At 44.7% G+C, this 18400-nt stretch overlaps 1 protein-coding gene across 2 annotated transcripts in view; it reads right to left on the bottom strand.

Annotated features, from left to right (window-relative positions):
• Window positions 1–4936: 4936 nt before the first annotated feature.
• Window positions 4937–18400, bottom strand: part of FOXK1 (forkhead box K1) — a 49867-nt gene continuing 36403 nt past the window's right edge. Inside the window, exons 3-9 of one of the 2 annotated variants that reach the window (XM_067306693.1) lie at window positions 16448–16604; window positions 15044–15190; window positions 13068–13261; window positions 11848–12014; window positions 10862–11143; window positions 8323–8550; window positions 4937–5955 (exon numbers count right to left, since the gene is read on the bottom strand). In XM_067306693.1, coding sequence (XP_067162794.1) covers window positions 5735–5955; window positions 8323–8550; window positions 10862–11143; window positions 11848–12014; window positions 13068–13261; window positions 15044–15190; window positions 16448–16604 — 1396 coding nt within the window. In that variant the 3' untranslated portion in view covers window positions 4937–5734. The remainder of the gene's footprint in view (window positions 5956–8322; window positions 8551–10861; window positions 11144–11847; window positions 12015–13067; window positions 13262–15043; window positions 15191–16447; window positions 16605–18400) is intronic. The other variant, XM_067306694.1, reaches the window with a different exon arrangement.

Genomic DNA, 18400 nt, shown 5'->3' with positions numbered 1-18400 from the left:
TAGTTCATTGAGAAACCCCCTTGCTAATATGGAGGAAAAGCTCCAACTCCAATTTAATGCCTCCAGCAGGCAGTGAATAATGTTCCACATCACACTACACGAAAGCTCAGGTTAGCTGCTCTCACTTGCTTACGTATTGGTCCCCAGCCTTTTGTGCTTCAAATTTTATTTTACTGCCAGCTTTTCCCTACTGAAAAAGGGGAAAAAGCGTGGATGTTGACTCTGAATAGCAGTTGCAAGTCGGTAACAAGTGCTCTGACAAGGCAGATGTCTGAGGCACATGTGAAACCAAGTTAAAGAAACAAAACCCAAAAAACCTACTTGTGTACAGCCTACTACCTAATGCTAATTCAGCCATTAACATCTTTACTAATGATGCTTAATATCAACAAGCAAGAGGCCTGACAGACAAGAGTTTTCCCCCTCCCCAGGAAAAACAGAGGCAGATCATAGCATTGATTTTAGAAGCGCTGTAAAGGCCTCAGGTGTCGTTTAACTATTTCTTCCTTCCCATAAAGCTTTAACATGGCTCTGTGAAAGCACTTGCTTGAACAAGCTGTGCCCAACAGTTCAACATTTCTAAAACATATAACGAAAACTAAAAATAAGGTAGCCAAATTGACCCCTTTCAACCTGCTCTGGAGCCCCACATATCCCACACATTTTCATCCTTGAATCCTCTTTCAGCATAGCCGTGGGCAGGACTTAATGCAAGGTGCTGCTCCTGCCAGTGAATACAGATGACTGGATGTGCTACAAGGGACAGCATTAATGCTGGGGGGGGGGGGGGGAGTGAGGGAGAAAGGAAGAAAGAGAGGAGATGAAAAGAATATATGAGCTAATCATGAACTTCATTTCTGTGCTCAGTACTGTGCTGTGTTATCACTAAATCAGACCACACTGATCTCACTGTAAAAAGCTCCCTGTATCAAAAGAGTCAAGGTCAAGACAAAACAGTAACTAAGTAATTCTGGTAGAATAAAACCAAGAAAAACTGCATTCAGCTTTTGCAAATTGAGGCAACAGAAGTTGCTATAAACTGACTGCAATCAAAATGAAATTAATCTGCCATTGCCTAAGATGAGAAAAATAACAAAAAGAAACACACAAAAAAATTCAACTTGTTTTAAAAATCCAGTTTTTAAGTTTTCACAGGCCCAATTTATAGCAGATCAAATACTTGACATGCCATGACCTTTGTTATCCACAGAGCAGAAGATGATAGCGTAAGATGATCCCCCTCAAGCCTGCATCAATTAATATAACCGAGGACATGAGATGCAACTCTTTAGGCAAGAGAGTCTTAGATGACCAAATTTAGATTAAACCAAGTACTCCAAAGAACCATTAAGACAGCATTTTCTTTCTAGTTGAAAGCCTCATTCTACATACCATCACCTCCTGTGATGTTCCTCTCCTTTCACTGTTCTCTGTAGTGCTCAAAACTGAAAGCCTGGAGAATCAGGACTGATACCTGGTATGAGAAGAGTTGTGCCACTAGGAAGAAACAAAATGGAAACAGACTTCAAAAAGTTTCAAATTGGAGACTTCATTTAGGACTTTCAACTCAGCACAAAATTTAGTGGTTCCAATTTCCAGTTAGAAATGGAAACTGGAAAGACAGCTACAATTTATTTATTTATTTATTTATTTATTTTTTAAAAAAGTGATTCCAAGGGTTTCTCTGGGGAAAGACATTGTATTTCTTGCATGTAAAAACAGCTAACACAGAGTCACTATTCTGTGACTGGAACACTGATGAAGAGGGAAATCAGGTTAGAGTACGCTGGAATGAAGGAGCATTTGAAGGCAGCAAAGAAAGAAACAGCTACTTGTTTTTCAAAATGACCCTTGAGTTGCACTGGACTTAATCTGAGGAAATCAAGTCAAGTAACAGAAACGCATGAGTCATGGTCAGCTGAAATGATACAGCTTGGAAAAGCAAAAGCAGAAATCCAGAGTCTCCTGTTTGAATCCTGGACACAGACAGCAACCAGTCAAATACTTTCTTTTGATTAAAGAGGGCCTGCCTACTCTTTTGGGCATACTGACTGCAACCTTCAAGGAGAAAAGGATTAGTAAAATGACAGCCATTTCTAAATGAAGAGCCAATAAAATTCTGGAAACTTCTAGCCTCATCCTTCCACCCACAAAACTGCTATTTAAATTTGTCCGTACACTGAATTTCAACAAGTGTCTGATCCAACTAATATAGACTTGCTTTTTCTTTTTTCCTTTTTTTTTCCCCACCTCTCTTCATGGTAGTAAACTGATCAACTTCTTGAAAAATATCAAAAATACAGGAAACAGGACAGATTTTATTGGTGTATTTATATTCTCCTGTATTTTAAAGGTCTGAAAAAGCCTCTAAAAGAGGATTCTGAAAGGTATCTAAGCAAAATGATCTCCAGAGATCCTAAATTATTCCATGATACAAAAATAAGCGAGACAGCTCTAAGCTGTTCCTCTCATTTCTGTAACTTGCCGCTTTCTGAGCTGACGTTCTGCGGGAAGGCCATCACTAGCAGCTACGGGGGGTCCTTCTCCTTCTGCTTTCCGAAGCACGCTGCCTTCTGCACTGGGCGCTGTGTTAGAAGAATTAATCTGGAGGCCTGAAATGAGATGTACCAGATGAGGACCACATTTCTCCATAGCCCTCTAGAGGATTTTTAGCAAGAACCGTTACTTTGCCTAATATCAGGCAACGCTGTACCTAGATAAAAAATCTTTTCGAGTGGCATCGCGCTTCCTATCATAGAGGGAGAATGTGCCAGACTGACAGAGCAGAAGTCTAACAGGATGAACTGACAGCTCCAGGTACCCAAGCAGAATGGGTAAACGGGTTAAATATACTTGCTTATCGTTAACTCGCAATTTAAGCACCAGGCATTGTTAGCCACAAGAGGGAGACTGAAAAAGTATTATTCTGTTCTAAACGCTGAGGAGGCAAACGTATACACTCAAGCTGTGGATGGGCTTTTAGGAGGTATCTATAAAGCAGCAACTAGTTTCTGAAAACATCACGAGTCAGCTGATGTATTTCTACGGTGATGTATTAGTTTACAGAAGTTCAGGGCCTGCCTAATTATTTAGACTTTTTGAAAGAAAAAAAATGCAGGGGTGGGAGGGACCCCAAAAACCCCACTTTGGCAGCTTCACGTCCTGAACAGCATTCTGTTGGTTGCTCATCTTGCGCTGACTCACCTAACATACAGGAAAACCAAGTAATCTTCTCTTTCAGTAAAGCTCGATAACCTCAGGGTCGTTTCAGAGGCATCTAAAACAGCATTCACCCAAAATCACTGGTTCGTCATAGATAAACTATGCTGCACTCTCACTCACATATGTTTTCTTGAAGTCCGTTTTAATAGAATTCTGGTTTTGAAAAGGCTTCAGAAGAGGCAGAACTAATCCATGCGCTTTTTCACTCTGCCGCACCTAGACTTCCTAGGAGAAAAGGGAACCTGCAGGCTGGCCTGCTTCAATGATGCTGCGGTCGGTAACAATCCTCATTCACAAAATCATTTCAAAGTACTAAAATCCCATCTAATAACTTGTCACTAACGGCACACACCTAAATTACAAGGACTAGCTGTAGATAAATGAACCGTCCTGAATACTTTGTGTGCCTCTAACAGTGGAGTTTAACCGCAAATCACGAGCCCAAGAAATTCTTTCCTTCTTTCAGAAATATTTCTCACAAAACAGTTGACTTGAAAATAAAACATTCCTGGGTTTTATCCAAGTGGCGGGACTCGCCTATTCAATAGAATTTGGCAAAGAGAAAGGAAACATAGAACGGAACAAGTGATACCAGCTGTTACCTCTTGGATCTCCTTCCCTCTCCCCAAATTCTAGCAGGCATTAAACTGTTGTGCTTTACTCCCCGATTCCCATGGACGTGCTGTCAGCATCATTCACTGCAGTTTGGGGAAATCTTTTCACCACGGTTATACGGCAGGTTTGCTTCTCTCTGCTCTGGAATAGTACTGTCAGTCTGGACAACAAGACAATAACCCCACAATAAATCAGTACAGGCAGAGGGGGAACCTACAGAAGACATCTCCTCCATGCTAAGTCTCTTTTGCCATTACCAAAGCCATAAAGTTTTCCAAATTAAAAGATATCTGCTGTGTAGCCAGAAGACAAGTTAGCCAAAGGGATCAAACGTGTAAAACCGAATGGGTGACCTGGAGGCTAAGGAGAGGCTGATTTCTTTGCCAGTCACACGGCATGTCACGCACACCCACTGCTCCACATGCTTCAAGTGACTCAAATCTGCTCGACTTGTAAGAGGTACTGCACATACAGAGCCTGGAATATAGCTGAAGTAAAAGCCTCCTCCTACTGGCCAACCAAACATACGTTACCAGGAGTGAGGGGAGAGGGAGTCGGGGAATGAAAGAAAACCCCAAACAGGTTTTCCAAACTGAACTTGAAGATGCCCAAATGACTTTTCCCTCACAGAATATAAAAGGCCTCTTCATCCTCGGTTTCTACGTACTTACAAAATTTGTATTAAATACTGTCCGTGCACTCCGCTGCCTCTCACCCCAGCACTTAACCTCCCTCTCAGTAGCGTAACACTGGAGCCTGGCTGCTACCCCCGTGGCAGAGGGTCAGAGACAACCCTGGCCTTCTGACCACTGCCCAGACAGTTTTCAAGACAGGGGACCATGCTTCTAGCAGGGATGAAAGCAGACCACTTTAGTGCAGAAGACCGACTGGTATTTTCTTAGGTTCGCAGAGACAATGTCTTCAATCTCCAAAGCTAGTTTTGAACAAACCCTAGTTAGTGCTCCAGCACGGAACGTGAGCACAAAGAAAATCAAATGCACCCAGAACGTTTCAGAGACGCCCATCCCCACGTGACCCTCAGTCATCAAGATACTTTGGCTGTTGTCCAGAGCAAGTGATGAATAATGGTAAGAAAACATTGAAGGTACAAAACCCTTTGTTTTTAATTTCTTTTCAGGAACCAAACTAATACAGTTCCTCGGTTATCTTATTCTCCCTCAGAGGGAACGGAGAGAAATTGCATTCAGAAATCCAGGTGGTTGAGCTGTGCAACTCTTCCTCCTGAATCCCCACATAAATAAACATTCATTCATATTCAGAATTTTTCTATTAAAAAAAAAAATCATTCTGCCTTTTTCTTTAAGCTTGGTACCATGTTTCTTTAATGCTGTTGTTGTGAGATACTGCACCCATCTTTCAGCATTTGATTGCCTTAGGTGGCCCTTTTAAATGGTCCTATGTTTCAAAGCTCTGAGAAGCAGAGTATTAAGGCATAGAAAATGAGGAGTTTTCTTTCCAGGGAGCAGACTGTATCTGTGTTACATTCCTTTAGATGCTGAACTGCAAATCTCATCCCCTTGGAGCCAAAAGGGGAAAAGACAGTTTAAAAAAAAAAATCCCAGCAGTCATACAATCAGTTGTCTGTATATTTTTTTGAATCTTAAAAAAAAAAAAAAGGGAGGAAAAATATCCCATAGGTAAAGACAGAACAGAGTTCCAGGTATGGGTTCTTGGGAGGGTTTTTTCATTCTTTTTGGCACCTTGTGATTCTAACAGCTGTTGACCTCCCATTTAAAAAAATCTGACTTTAAAAAGAGCTTTTTATTCTCTATGTTTCAAGCTGTTACAGTTGTGGTTTGTTTTCTTGAAAGCTGCTTTAGGGGCTGCTGCCATCCCATGCCCACCCCGCACCATGCCAGCTCCTCCCACCGGTTCTTCATTCACTGGTTGCCTGTCCTTGTGGCATTGCAGATGTGATGACACCAGTTTGGGCTGGGACTGCTCCGCTGGGCTCTTCTATCCGGGGTCTTTTGACTTCGGGTTCACTGGAAGAGGCTGCTGCTGTCTCTTCGGTCCCCGTCTCGCATACCCGGCTGACTACAACAGGAGTGGACGAGCTGGCCTGTGCTGCAAGAAGCTGCAATGGATTTGTAAGAGCTGGGAAGTGGGACAAGAGAGAGAGTGAGAGAGAGAAAAGCGCATTAATGTGACAAAGTACCCCAAATGTTTGCCATTCCAGAAAACAAGAAAACAAAACCACAGGCAAATGTGATAACTGGCGCATATTCAAGGGTTGCTCTCAAATCCATTTTGTAAGGCTTGCTAGCCTTGTCTCTCTCTCCCCAGGTCATTTCAGCTTTGTACAAGTTTACCAAACTGGCAATACCCCTTTCATGGGAGAACCTTCTTTCCATCCGTTATCAAAGAAGGCATTGCCAGCTAAGCACTCATCGCCACATGGGGAGGATCAATCCTCTGCTAAAGTTACAGCACAACTTTTCTTCAGGAGGTAGTTCTCTGACCACCTAAAGTCAAAACCTCTTGCAAGCTACTACATCTGCCTGCTGCACCTTTGATTTAGAGGGACCACTTTAGCCTCTCCGAGGCTGCCAGTAAGAAAGCCAAGGGGGCAGAGCTTGCACAGTAAGAACACCAGCCTTCTGGGAAACTAGATTACAGTCCAAACACCAACTGTATTGACATCTCGCTTGTAAAAGGGCAGGAAGGTTTAACAACTTTTGATTTGTCTGGAGTAAGTGTTCCCATCAGAACTGGGATTAGAACTCAGGAATTTTTGGCTCCCAACCTTGTATTCCAGTACCGACAAAATCTCTCACCCTCCCATTAATAAAAGTGGTGAGAAAAGAAGTTAGTTTAAGTAGTGACCCTGTGTAAAAATGTCTACAATTCCTAGTTCCAGACGGAGAATGTGCTTACACACTGGCTTTGGCACACAGCGCTACTTGGAAAACAAAACACATGCAGTTTTTGGACTCCGCATCAGTAGGAGAGGCAGCCAAAGGGGACTCAGGAGACAGCACATCCTCTGCCCTCCAGACTGATTTGCAAGGGATGGAATGACAGAACATTGATGGTGTGTTCACTGTTAAGTGCATCAAAAAAAGGAGCCCTAGGATAAATAAACAAAGGAAACAGAACAAAGGCCTTCACAGCCCAGCAACTTCCACCAAGGCATGGGAAGGAGGCTGTACAGTATCAAGAGGATGAACGAAAAAAACCAAGGCACAGATGAGGGCAGTCACCAGTTACAATTCAGCAACCGACAGAGAACCTAAACCAAACAGTTGAAGAGACGTGAACTCCATACAGCCAAAAAGTCGAGAGACCCAGGCTTCATTTTGTCTACTAGAAAATTCACTACCACTTACTAAAAACTTAGATGTTAGCAAAATACTTCCAATTTGATGAAAGAGCGCTAAACAAATTTTAGTGATATTAGCATATCATAGCATGAATGTAAAATAAAAAAAAATCTTCTGATTTCAGATTAGACAAACAGTACTGTGAGGCAGCAGCAACTCCACCTATCTGATCTTATTTAATAGTATCTCAGTTGCACAAAAGCCTTATCACTATTATTTCTCCATTGCTTTAAGAAGATCCTTGCAATTCAAGAACAAAGCAGGCAAACCTAGGACTAGACCAGGAGGAAAATCCTGTAGAAGCACTCATATTCTGCCTTAAGAAAGCTGTCAAAAGCCCACTGAGGCCTTTCACTTCGAGCCTTCTGTAAGCACCAGCCTGGGACAGCAGAGGTGCTTACACTCTCATCAGAAAGAAGGGCAGTCAGAAGCCTGGATTTTACCATCCCCAGTCATCATCCTTAACTTGACAAAACCTAAGGTGCTGAGCAAGCATAAAAGAGACTGCCGAGAGATAGCTAGCATGGGATTTTAAGAAACAGACTTCACAAGTGACTACAATACATCCTTGTATATAAACAGTCCTATATTTGTTCACCTACCTGATGAACAAGGTCTTATTTGTCTCAAACTCTCAGCCCTTAAGATGGGAAAATACAAGTCATTTTCTTAATATTCTATGGAGTCAGATTTCATGATACTTAAAGAGCACCAAGGAAATTTTATTAGGCATACTGAAAGCAAAGGTTGTTTGTCAGAGGAAAACAAAAATAAGGCTCAATACAAGAATCACTAACACTTTCAACGAGTAAGTCTCAAAAGGTAGAGTATCAGAAGTAATACATGCATAGCCAAGGACACGGAAAGAGACTGGATGTTTCAGAAGCAATGTTGCAGATGGAAAACTTCTCCACTAAGGAAAATTGAGCAAACAAAGGTGGATGGGGTCAATGCTTAATTTGTTAGGGTATCTACCACTGACATTTACGGCCACAGAGGTTGCAGAGTGTACAACCTTGGAGTCAGACACACACATAGTGACTTGCATAGCTAAGAAGGGAAAACACTCACAAACTTTATACGTTAACTGCAGAGCTTGGAGAGCAATCGTAAACCAGAGAGCAATGGAAACATAGCATACCATAAGCACTGCCGGTGATGCTGTTGGTGGGGACAGCATGTTTCCCGTTCTGGGTGACTGCCCGCACAGGGAGCTGATGCTGTCCGATGGTCACTGGAGCTGCCTGCTGAAGGATCGTGACTGTCTGTCCTGGAACACCCTGTGCCATTTGACTGGCGACTGTCTGAATAACACGGCTGGCCGTAGGTATCGTGGCAAATGCAATTGTTGGTTTTTCATCCATGCCTACTTGAAGAGTAGAAAAAACATTCACCATTGGGCTGGCTTAGGAGCAGTCTTTCTTCTCATTAACATTTCAGCAGTAATACCTACCCCAAGCTCACAAATGTGAGAACCCCCCCAGCACTACAAAGTCACTTGCCTTTGACGTGTCCCATAGTTTATGCAGTGGGAATGGAAAGCATCGCTCCTCGGGGCAAGGCGGCTTAGTCGCAAGAGCAACACATTTGGGCTCCAAGGAGCTGAGGGTGTTCCTAGAGGCCTAATCCTGTGAGAGGTGCCCAGAACTCTTTAGGCAGGATCAGGCTCTGCACACACCTTTTCTGTGGGCTGATTCATACAGAGTGGTCAGCCCTGAGAAGGCAAAGGTTCATTCACCCTGCTCATTAGGGGAAGGACACTGCAATCAGGGACATAACAGGGAAGATCAGTCCCTCTGAAATGCTTGTTTTGAAGCATATCAGGTCAGGGATAGATAACTGAAAACACTAAACTCCTATCACACATGTACTCTATCAATATTAGCAACACATTTTCTTACAGCATAAGCCACCCAGACAAAGAAGACAGAGCAAAAAGAAGAAAAAAAAAGATCAAGGTTATAAACTTGACCCTTTGTCTTCAAAAGGCCTCTTCTCCCTTATTTGCACATTGTAACTGCGATACGGACAAGCAGTCACTGCAACATAAGCTATGAGATTTCCCCAATTACATGTCAATTGGCCTGATTCTCAATACCACACAGCAGGAGAAGCCATTCGGATCTCAAACAACTCCTGCAGGCAAAAGCCTGCATCAGCTTGCTGTCAGGCCCGCACATGGGTCGATTCACAAGGAGGCCTTCCCATGACTGCAAGCTTTTGCCAGCTATGGAGACACAGGAAGAAACCAGAGGGCCGGGGAAAGCCGAGTCCCTGGGCAGAGATCACTGAGAGCACTCAGAATCACATATTTCACTTCCCAGGGAAAGCAAGGGATCAGTTCAGCAGGTTGCAAGACAAGTAAGGGATCAATTCAGCAGCTACAAGACAGCCTCCTGCTGGGCACGCATGAGAAGAGACCCACTCCTCTCTTCCAGTGGCTCTGTAGGTCTCAAAGCAATGAAGGCAGATGGGAAGCACAAATTCATTAGGCCTGCAGAAAGGGAAGACTTGCTTTCCCATGTCAACATTAGAAGACCACAGGAGTGGTGTTAGATGGGACAGTAAGCACTGAGCTGGCACCTGCAGGCATGCTGATGGGAGGCAGGGAGAGAAAAGGCAAGGAAAACTGAGAGATTAGGAAAGAAAATGGAGCAACCAGGAAAAACACATGGAAGGTAGAGACTAAAAAAGGGGATGAGAGGGAACAGAAGATGTACAAGTAGGGAAAGAAAGAATTACAGCAAGAACTAGTGAGTGAAAGAGGGGAACAGGTGACGAATAGGCAGCTGCTGTTGATGCTTCAGGAACACGGATAAGATCAACACAGGAATTTCAGGAGAACGTGAGCGTAATTCAAGCAGGATAACCACTGCTGAACTAAAAATGCCAGTGACTGTGCTATTACTGTATGGAAAGGTCTTTATAATTTCTCCATTCCCTTAGAGAAGAACCATTGCCACTGCCCACATAAAAGCAATAACTAGTCTTGCGGCACTGCTGGTGCAACACATGCATCTGTCTTGTCGCACTATGCCATTCTGAAACACCCAGCAGACAAGGTGTTGTCTAGATGACAGGAAGAGAAATTATTTTTTATAGTTTAACTCAATAAATCCCCTGAGGCTGGAATTTCCAGCTTAGGAAAAAAGGGGCCTTTGTTGTTACTGGCTTTTGAAGATTACTCTAATGGGGCACAGCCTGCATTTTCAGCAGCACACCCTTTCCCCCTAGGAAACCAGGCCCACGGAAGAGAAAGGCAGCCATTTATTGCCAAGGTTATCCTGAAGCAGAGAGTTGCAGCCTTTCCCATGTCATCTCTTCTGGCCAGATAAGCATACGTTTTCACGGTGTACCCAACAGACCAAATCACAGGCATAATATGAGCATTGGGGCTAATACTTATATCTGAAGCACTACATGTTATTTCAGCCTCCAACAAGATCTTAGATTTGTGTGTCCCCCTTCATCTCCCATAGGGGACAAAGGAGCATATTTTTTCCTGCTTACTCGTGGAAAGATCAACTGGTTGAGCTCTTACTTGGTTTACTTTTTACCTGGAGACATCTTTTATCAAGGACTAACCACTCGGTGAATGAAACAGCTGTTTGACCTTCCCATCCTCCCCTAAGGCCCACTCAAACTACATTAGTCAAGTAGCAAGGGAGGTGAAAAGCTACCTCGGTGGTCACCAGCTAAGTCCAACACTGCTCCTGCAGCTTCATGAGCTCCTCCTGCTGTGCCCTGATTCGTGAGGATGTATCCGTTTGCAGAGTTTGCAGAGGAGGTCACAACTCGGACCATTGTAACAGTGGGAGCTTGTTGAACTACGTGAATTGCATGACATGAAGGCTGTTGAGAAGTCACTATTGATGCTGGCATGTAGGCGACTGGTTTGGCCACCAGAGTAGATGGCCGGGGAGGAACAGCCATAATCACTGGCTGGGCACTGACTGGAGATCCTAAAATGCAAGAAACATACATTAACAGGAGAGGGAAAAAGGCCTCCACTTCTTACCTATGCAGTTCTGATCTGTAATACTCAGTGCTGCAGCATTGGCAAGAGGTGCCAAAAATGCTACCTTCAATCTCACATTTCCTAATTTACCAAAAAAAATAAAAAAAATAAAAAACAACCCAAACCACTTGCAATCTGAGCACAGTTTGTAAACAAGAAACACAATATGCACAAAAATATGAGGTTTTACCTAATAAGCTTTGCCTTCCAATTGCAATGGAAGGATCCTATGCACAAGATCAGTTACAGGACAGCTGACAAGCTGACACAGTTACCAGGGCTTAACGAATTACCAAGGCCCTGACCACAGCACCATGGAGCTCTGGGCAGGCAAGCTGATTTTATGAAGAAGTCCAGCAAAGTAGTCCAAGTGAGCTATACTCTGCTGTGGCTAGTCTGCTGTCAATTCCCCAAATCCACTTAGTTTAAGGTGAACTTATGGGCTTCTACGCCTTCCTTTATCTCCTCCCCACCACCCAAAGACTAGCAAGAAAGAAACAGTCTGAAGCCATGTAAGCATCATCTGTCTCCAACAACAAAGCGGAAAGAGAGGAGACTGTTATCCTCCTATAACCGACTGGCCTGCAATGTGCCCAAAATTGCACCCAGTGGAATGAAACACATCTCTGTGAAATGAGAACTACTCACCAGGTGCACTTTGTGAATACCGATACTCTGGAACTGAGGCTAATTTTGACCCAAAGTCATGATCGTGTGGAATGGGTGAGCCCTCCCGCGACAGGCACTCTGGAGTCTGTAGGCCACTAGAGTGAGGGGACAGCAGGCCAGGGTGAGTAGGGGAGGCGGGAGCGCTCCTGCAACACCAGAACGTAGTGTTGGCAAGTGTAGATGCTTTTTGACCACAAGACAGCAGCAGAGAACAAGTTATCCCCGATACAGGATCCTCTAGGAGGAGGACAGCCATTTTTCCGCACTACCCACTACAGCCTTGTCAGGAGGAGTTGAAAGGTACAGAATAACCTTGCACACGCACTCTAGCACCAAATGCGGCTGCATTATTCGCTGCTGAAAGAAACTGGACCCTTCAGAGTGTGCTTAAGGTTGAGACTTCCACTATGGATAGAGAAGCTGAAAGTGCCTCATGTCTGGATTTTAAAATTTCAGGCCACTCTCAAAGAATCTTTGTAAGTATTGAGTGAGATAGGGAGAGAAAGAGGAAGAAAGATGCAAAGTAGGTGTAAGCGTCTGGCCCCACATATGGGGGAGACAGATCTCCCGTTGTCTGCCCCTGTTTTCAAGGAGACGGAAGGGAAGCAAGGTGTGGGAGGAGCGTTACATGAAACGGCTCCAGCCCGGGTTCGATTGCAAGTCTCAACCCCGCAGCTCCAGGGCGCAGAGAAAGTTGCTGCATGCTGCTCCTCTTTCATAGTTACACCACCAACGGGAGGAGGAGCTGCACAGAACCCCCCCGCTTCACCGCGCACAGCCACAACGAACACGATGCTCCCTACAGGAGAGAGTCTCAAACACCACCACCACCAAAAAATAAATAAATAAATAAATAAAATTTCCACATCTAAACCCAGCTTTCCTGAAATGAAAGACTGGCATCCCAAAACATTTACTCTAGTGGTAACTGTTCTGAACTTCTTTGAAATTGTGCCAAAACAGATATACTGTTTGGTGCATTTTTGTTGTTTGGTTCTGTGGTGTATTTTTTTTTTTAATCTTTTTTTAAAGCTTAAGAAGTCAGAACGCTTTTTCGATTATGCCTCAGGACTATCTAACTATATCACCACTCAAAACTATAAACAGAAGTAAAGTTTGCTCACTGTACTTCAGGAGAGGTTTTTGTTCGTTTTCTTTGCAATGAATTTGGCAGCGAGATTAGAAGAAGCTGAAGTTACCTGGAGGAGAGAGGCCCAAAAGGTGTTCGGAAGCAGGACACTCCTCTTTGCCTTCGTTTTCTAAATGCCTGCTCCACTAGCTTGGCTTCAGAGGCAGGGTCAATTCGCCAAAAGGAGCCCTTTCCCGGCTCCTCCTGAGAGCGTGGGACTTTAATAAAGTAACGGTTCAAGGAGAGGTTGTGCCGAATGGAATTCTGCAGGAAGCAGAGGAATGAAGTGATTATTTTGCCACGAGAAAGCACATAACGAAGACAAACAGGCTTCACCACACAGCCTGGAAGAATAAAACATCCCCTGTCAGAATCTGTGTTAAAGACAGAAGCAAGTCACTCACACAGCTCCAAAGTCACAGGGGAACTGCAAGAGAAAACCTAGAGAAATAAGTCAAGCACAGAGTTTCTACTAACCATGCAGGAAGACGGATTTGCTTGGTACCTGTACGATCACTTAGACATACCTCCAGAGCCAGGGAGTGCAGCAGCTACGCTGTGGAAAGAAACGGAGGAAGATCTTTTGCTGAAGCAGGGGGAAAGAACTGGAAACCATGTCAGAACTCACTCAAAAGGCAGATTTTATGCTGGGCTAACTGCTTACCCGCCAAACGATCGCCGGGGTGCCTGAACATGCCCTGAAGGACACCGCATCTCGTGGTAATCATAATGCAGGCCAGCCTACATGCCTTCAGCTAGCTATCTCCGAGGGGAATCCATTATTTACGTGGCACCAACCTAGCACTGTATGGCTCTGCAGATGTTCACAGGACTAATTATCCTTTTCAGTGCAAAAGCCCGCCTCTGACTGGGTGTAGCGCTGTCTGCTGGGCTAGGGGAGAGGCCCAGGTGGGCATAAACTCGTTATGTCTTCCACTTTCAAAAGAAAACAAGAGCTTTTGTAGCAGCTTTAGACAACAGAAGCTCTTCACAAGTAAAGCCTCGCAATGCTACTAGTAGGGGAAAAAAAGGCAACTTCTCCCTCCGCTGAAACGCGGCAGGCTTTGAAGCAGGATGCAGCGACTGGTTCGCAAAGCGCGGTGGCTCTGCCGAGCAGGTTAACGCAGGAAGTGAATTCCACAACTAATTAGAACTGCAGGGAAAAGCCATGGAGGCAGCACGTATTTATTCCAACTGCACTCAAAATGCACCAAGCCATACTGCTCCTGCCAGTCGTACACAACAAACCCAGCAGCTGCAAGTGGCTTTCCAGCTGCATTGGTGTATTATATCCAAATGACAACACCCATTTCAGAGGTGCAATGCTGGGGTGGGGGGAGCAGGTGGAGCTGAGGTTTCTGAGACTTTGAAAGCAGCCCTCAAGTGAGCGCTTAAGCCTGATACAGCATGTGTTAACTACCTCCGAGCTCTCCTATGAAAATGGTCAGATTTCCTTTAATACCGCAAGGAAGGCACAGACTTGAGGTTCCCCAGGTTCCTGTTTTGAGACGCTAACATTGCAAGCTGTTACTTAGGCAACACAGTTGATATGCTGGGGAAAGAAAACACCTGTGATGATTTAAGGAGTTATGATTAAAAACTGGGACATCAACTTTGGGCTGGATATCTTCTGTTTGGACAGATCTCTCCAAAGAGAGACACAAAGTATGAAGGATTAAGCAAGATTCAGGTAACAGTCTCCGAGCAGGGGAGTGACTGCTGATAGCAAGGACATGAAGGAATAAGAAACAAACAAAAATCGAAGAGGGATGACTGCAGACTTAACAGAAGACAGGCCAGGGAGATAACAAGGTTTCAAAAACAACCAGAAGGCCCAATCGTAACACTCAACACGGCCCGAGAAAAATCTTCCAAAAACTAATCACCCACAAGCAAACTACTGTAGTTAGCTTATGTTAAACAAATTCATCCCGGGAATAGTCAAAGCAGTTCTACTCCCAGTGCCCCAAATCTTTATTAAATACGTTTCACAGAAGATAAGCCCTGTCAGAGTAGTTTAAAAGCTTGTCAGTCTCGAGAACTCACCTGCCAGCCTTTGTCAGCAGTCCTGTAATATGGATAATGCTTGGTAATGTGGGCATAGATCCCACTTAGTGTTAACTGTCTGTCCTGCGCTGAAGATATAGCCTGCACAATTAGCTGAGCGTAAGAGTACGGTGGCTTGGACTCATCCTAGAAGAACACAGACACAAAAACGTAGTTACCAAATCAGAATTCCTATGCTGGAGTTTACCGCCAACCTGATTAAGAAAGCACATTCGGCTGTATTTCACAAGCACTAAGAGAGCATGAGGATGGCAGCTAAAAGCAATACCATCCTCTTCCCTTTCCCTCCTGCTCTGCACTGTCATCTCCCAACTCAGCATAAACACTTGCATGCAAACAGGACTAGAGCCAAGTAAGAGTGTCTCTCTCCACCTCCCGCCCCCAAAACACAAAAAGGCTAACTTTACTCCGGTTCCATTCCCTGCTGAGTTTGCCACACATGCTCATACCAGCAAGAGGGGCAGAATCAGGACAACTGGAAGAAAGGCAGAGCTAGAAGCTGCAGGGTACGTCCACTGTTGTCAGCCTTCATGAAACTAAAGCCTTAAAATCTACCCAGGTACAACTAAACTTTGTTAGAAAGGCCTCAAGAAGTATGCTACCAGCTCTCCTCCCAGCAACAAGCCCAATATGAAACTTGATCCTGTCCCTACCCTCTCCGGCAGGATTTGTTTCATTCTAGGAACTTTAACTCATGTGCCAGATCTCTCATTCCCAGCTCTTCATATTACTCCATCAAGAAGAGCCCTTCTTGTCTCAAGGGAGAATTCAACCTACAAAAAGGCCATCTAGTACTGTGCTCCTCCACCCCATCCCAAATCAGGTGGTTTTGGATCTAGACCTTCAACTTTGATCTGAAGATCAGCTCACCAAAATTAAGTTTTATCATTATAGCTCAGTTATTTTTTAATCTAAATTCTACTTGCTACTCTCCTCATTTAACGCTTGCTTGACAGGCCTTTGTTTTAAAGTCAGACTACAGATTTCTCATGGCGAGGATCCTGTTTCTTCCCCTGCTTCCCCTTTCCCCAACTGCCTTTTGCAAAATAACATTAATTAAAAGGAGAAAACAAGACCCTGAATTTTAATGCTCTTCTTTATAGCTTCTGATTTATCAAACAAGCAAGACAAATTCCTCTAGTGTAACCCTTTTAGCGAATGACTTAAATACATTTCAGCAGCTAAGCAAGCAGATTCATCACCAGCCACCAGAGATGTTCATTTGAAGGCACTGTCGCGAAACCCTGGATGATATTAAATACAGCACCCCTATAGCCAGGGTACTCTTAGACCCATTTAACTATATCCAGCACTGACAATAAACTACAAGGTCTTAATAAGTCTCCCAGTGAACACTGCTGGGTAAGTAATGTTTCTCCGAACCTTTGGGCTGTCCCCGCCAGATGCATCTGCCTGCTGTTCTGATGCTGCTTTTGCGGCATATTCTGCTGCCAGCTGCAGATCCGAGGTAATGTTGTGAACAAAACGATATCCTGAGGATCCAGCACCACGTGGACTGGCCGGGCAAGAATTGGGAACACTACAGAGGAAAAAAGGAATTATAGTTATTCATTACTTTATTTATTAACAAGGCACACTTAATTCTTACGTGTAAGATACAATAAAGCTTCCAGGTCACTGAGAAGCAGGTAAGGACTGGACCTTTTTTTGCCCCTGTGGCTTATCCAAAGCACAGAAAGACTGAAAAGAGGGAAAAAAAACCAACCCCCCCCCCCAAACAGTGACAAAAGCAGAATTTCTACAAATTCTGACCCCCAGTCACCTTCTGCAATCACAATACAACACAATCCCAAAGCACAATCCAAACAGCTTCTCTATACATGGGACTTCACCGAAAACACATACGCCGTATTGGGGATGAATACTTAACTAAATAAAAAAAACAACTTGCGGTTCCAAAGCTGACAAAACACCACCCTCTTTATGATACCGATAATGTTTATTCAATTTTTCTAACAGATAGGGGCTACCTACAGCATCAGAGTTAAAACACCCACTGCAGTCATCCACCACGAGGGTTCCTGTCTAATAGGAGACCTGGGCTTCAGAAGCCCAAGCACCATACCAAAACTAATGCCACATCGCTAGAGCCAGGCGGGAGCCCCCATCACTGCGATACATGCAGGAGGCGGCTCATCTCACCAGTCCTGGTTAGCGTGGGGAAAAGACACATTCAGAGCTCTAGGACGACCACACGATGGCATTACAGGAACACCTACAGAGCAGGAAAGCCACGCTAACGCCGATGAAAAGCTACAAACAAATAAAAGGTCGCTGTAATTTGCAGCACCGCTCAGGCACACACAAGCGAGTGCTACAAGATGAGAACTAATCAGCAAGACTTGTCTAGGGATCACACATCCTTGATTTGCGGGGTAGGAAGGACAGGGGCAGAGGGACAAGCCTGGGAATCTGAAGTTCCCCGTTTTGGTCTTTCCTCCTGTCTGTGCTGCTCTGTGCCGAGGGGTGCAGAGCCGGGGCGATAAGACGCAGAGTCAGTCCCAGGATCACGTACATCCTCTACATGAGAGGAGGAAGCAATGAACAAGAAAGCAAAACAACACACCGAAGATTTACATAGCAACACCAGCGGTTCAAACTGTATGAAAAGATGCAAACTGAAGCCTGCAGCTGGGAACGAGAATTCAGTAAAACTGGCAGAAACAACCCTCTTCCCAGTAAGACACTCAACAGCAGCGCTAACCCTGATACAGATAAAGGCAATAACTGACACTCATCAAGGCATTGTGCTCAATGCCGTGGCAATAATAATAATAATAATAATAAAAATCAGAGAACAAAAGACACAGTCCCTTCCTCAAAAGCTAACTGTCCAAACAGCTCCCTCCCCACACCCCGGCACGCGCGGGCAGAAAGGAAGGAGTGAGCCCGCCCTGCTCTGCCCAGTGGCAATCCCTTGGGCGCCCAAGCAGATTAACAGGGCAAAGAATGACCGTGTCCTGCTGCAGTCCACCCCGTAAACCGAGAAGTGCTGCTTCTCCTGCGGCTCCTCTGCAAACGGCTGTAGGGCTGAGCTCAGCAGAGCTGAGACTGGTTTCTTTGAAAAGTGAATTACGGGATGGGGGTTTGGACATGGGGGAGAGGGAGAGGGCAACGAAAAACCCCGCCACAACACACCCTTCCAGTAGGGAGGCCAAACTCACCCAACTCTCGTACGCGGACGAGCGCGTGTGCAGAGCCACGCCAAACGCTGCACGGCCCTAGGCAACCCTTGCAGCACCCTCCGATAATCCTATACCCACCAACAGTCCTATACACTAATGGGGGATGCAGCTCAGAAGCACGGCAGGAGGT

The sequence above is a fragment of the Apteryx mantelli genome, chromosome 16 (assembly GCF_036417845.1).
Source record: "Apteryx mantelli isolate bAptMan1 chromosome 16, bAptMan1.hap1, whole genome shotgun sequence".
Taxonomy (NCBI): domain Eukaryota; kingdom Metazoa; phylum Chordata; class Aves; order Apterygiformes; family Apterygidae; genus Apteryx; species Apteryx mantelli.
Note: the sequence above shows the minus strand (reverse complement) of the source record. Positions and strands in the feature narration are given on the sequence as shown.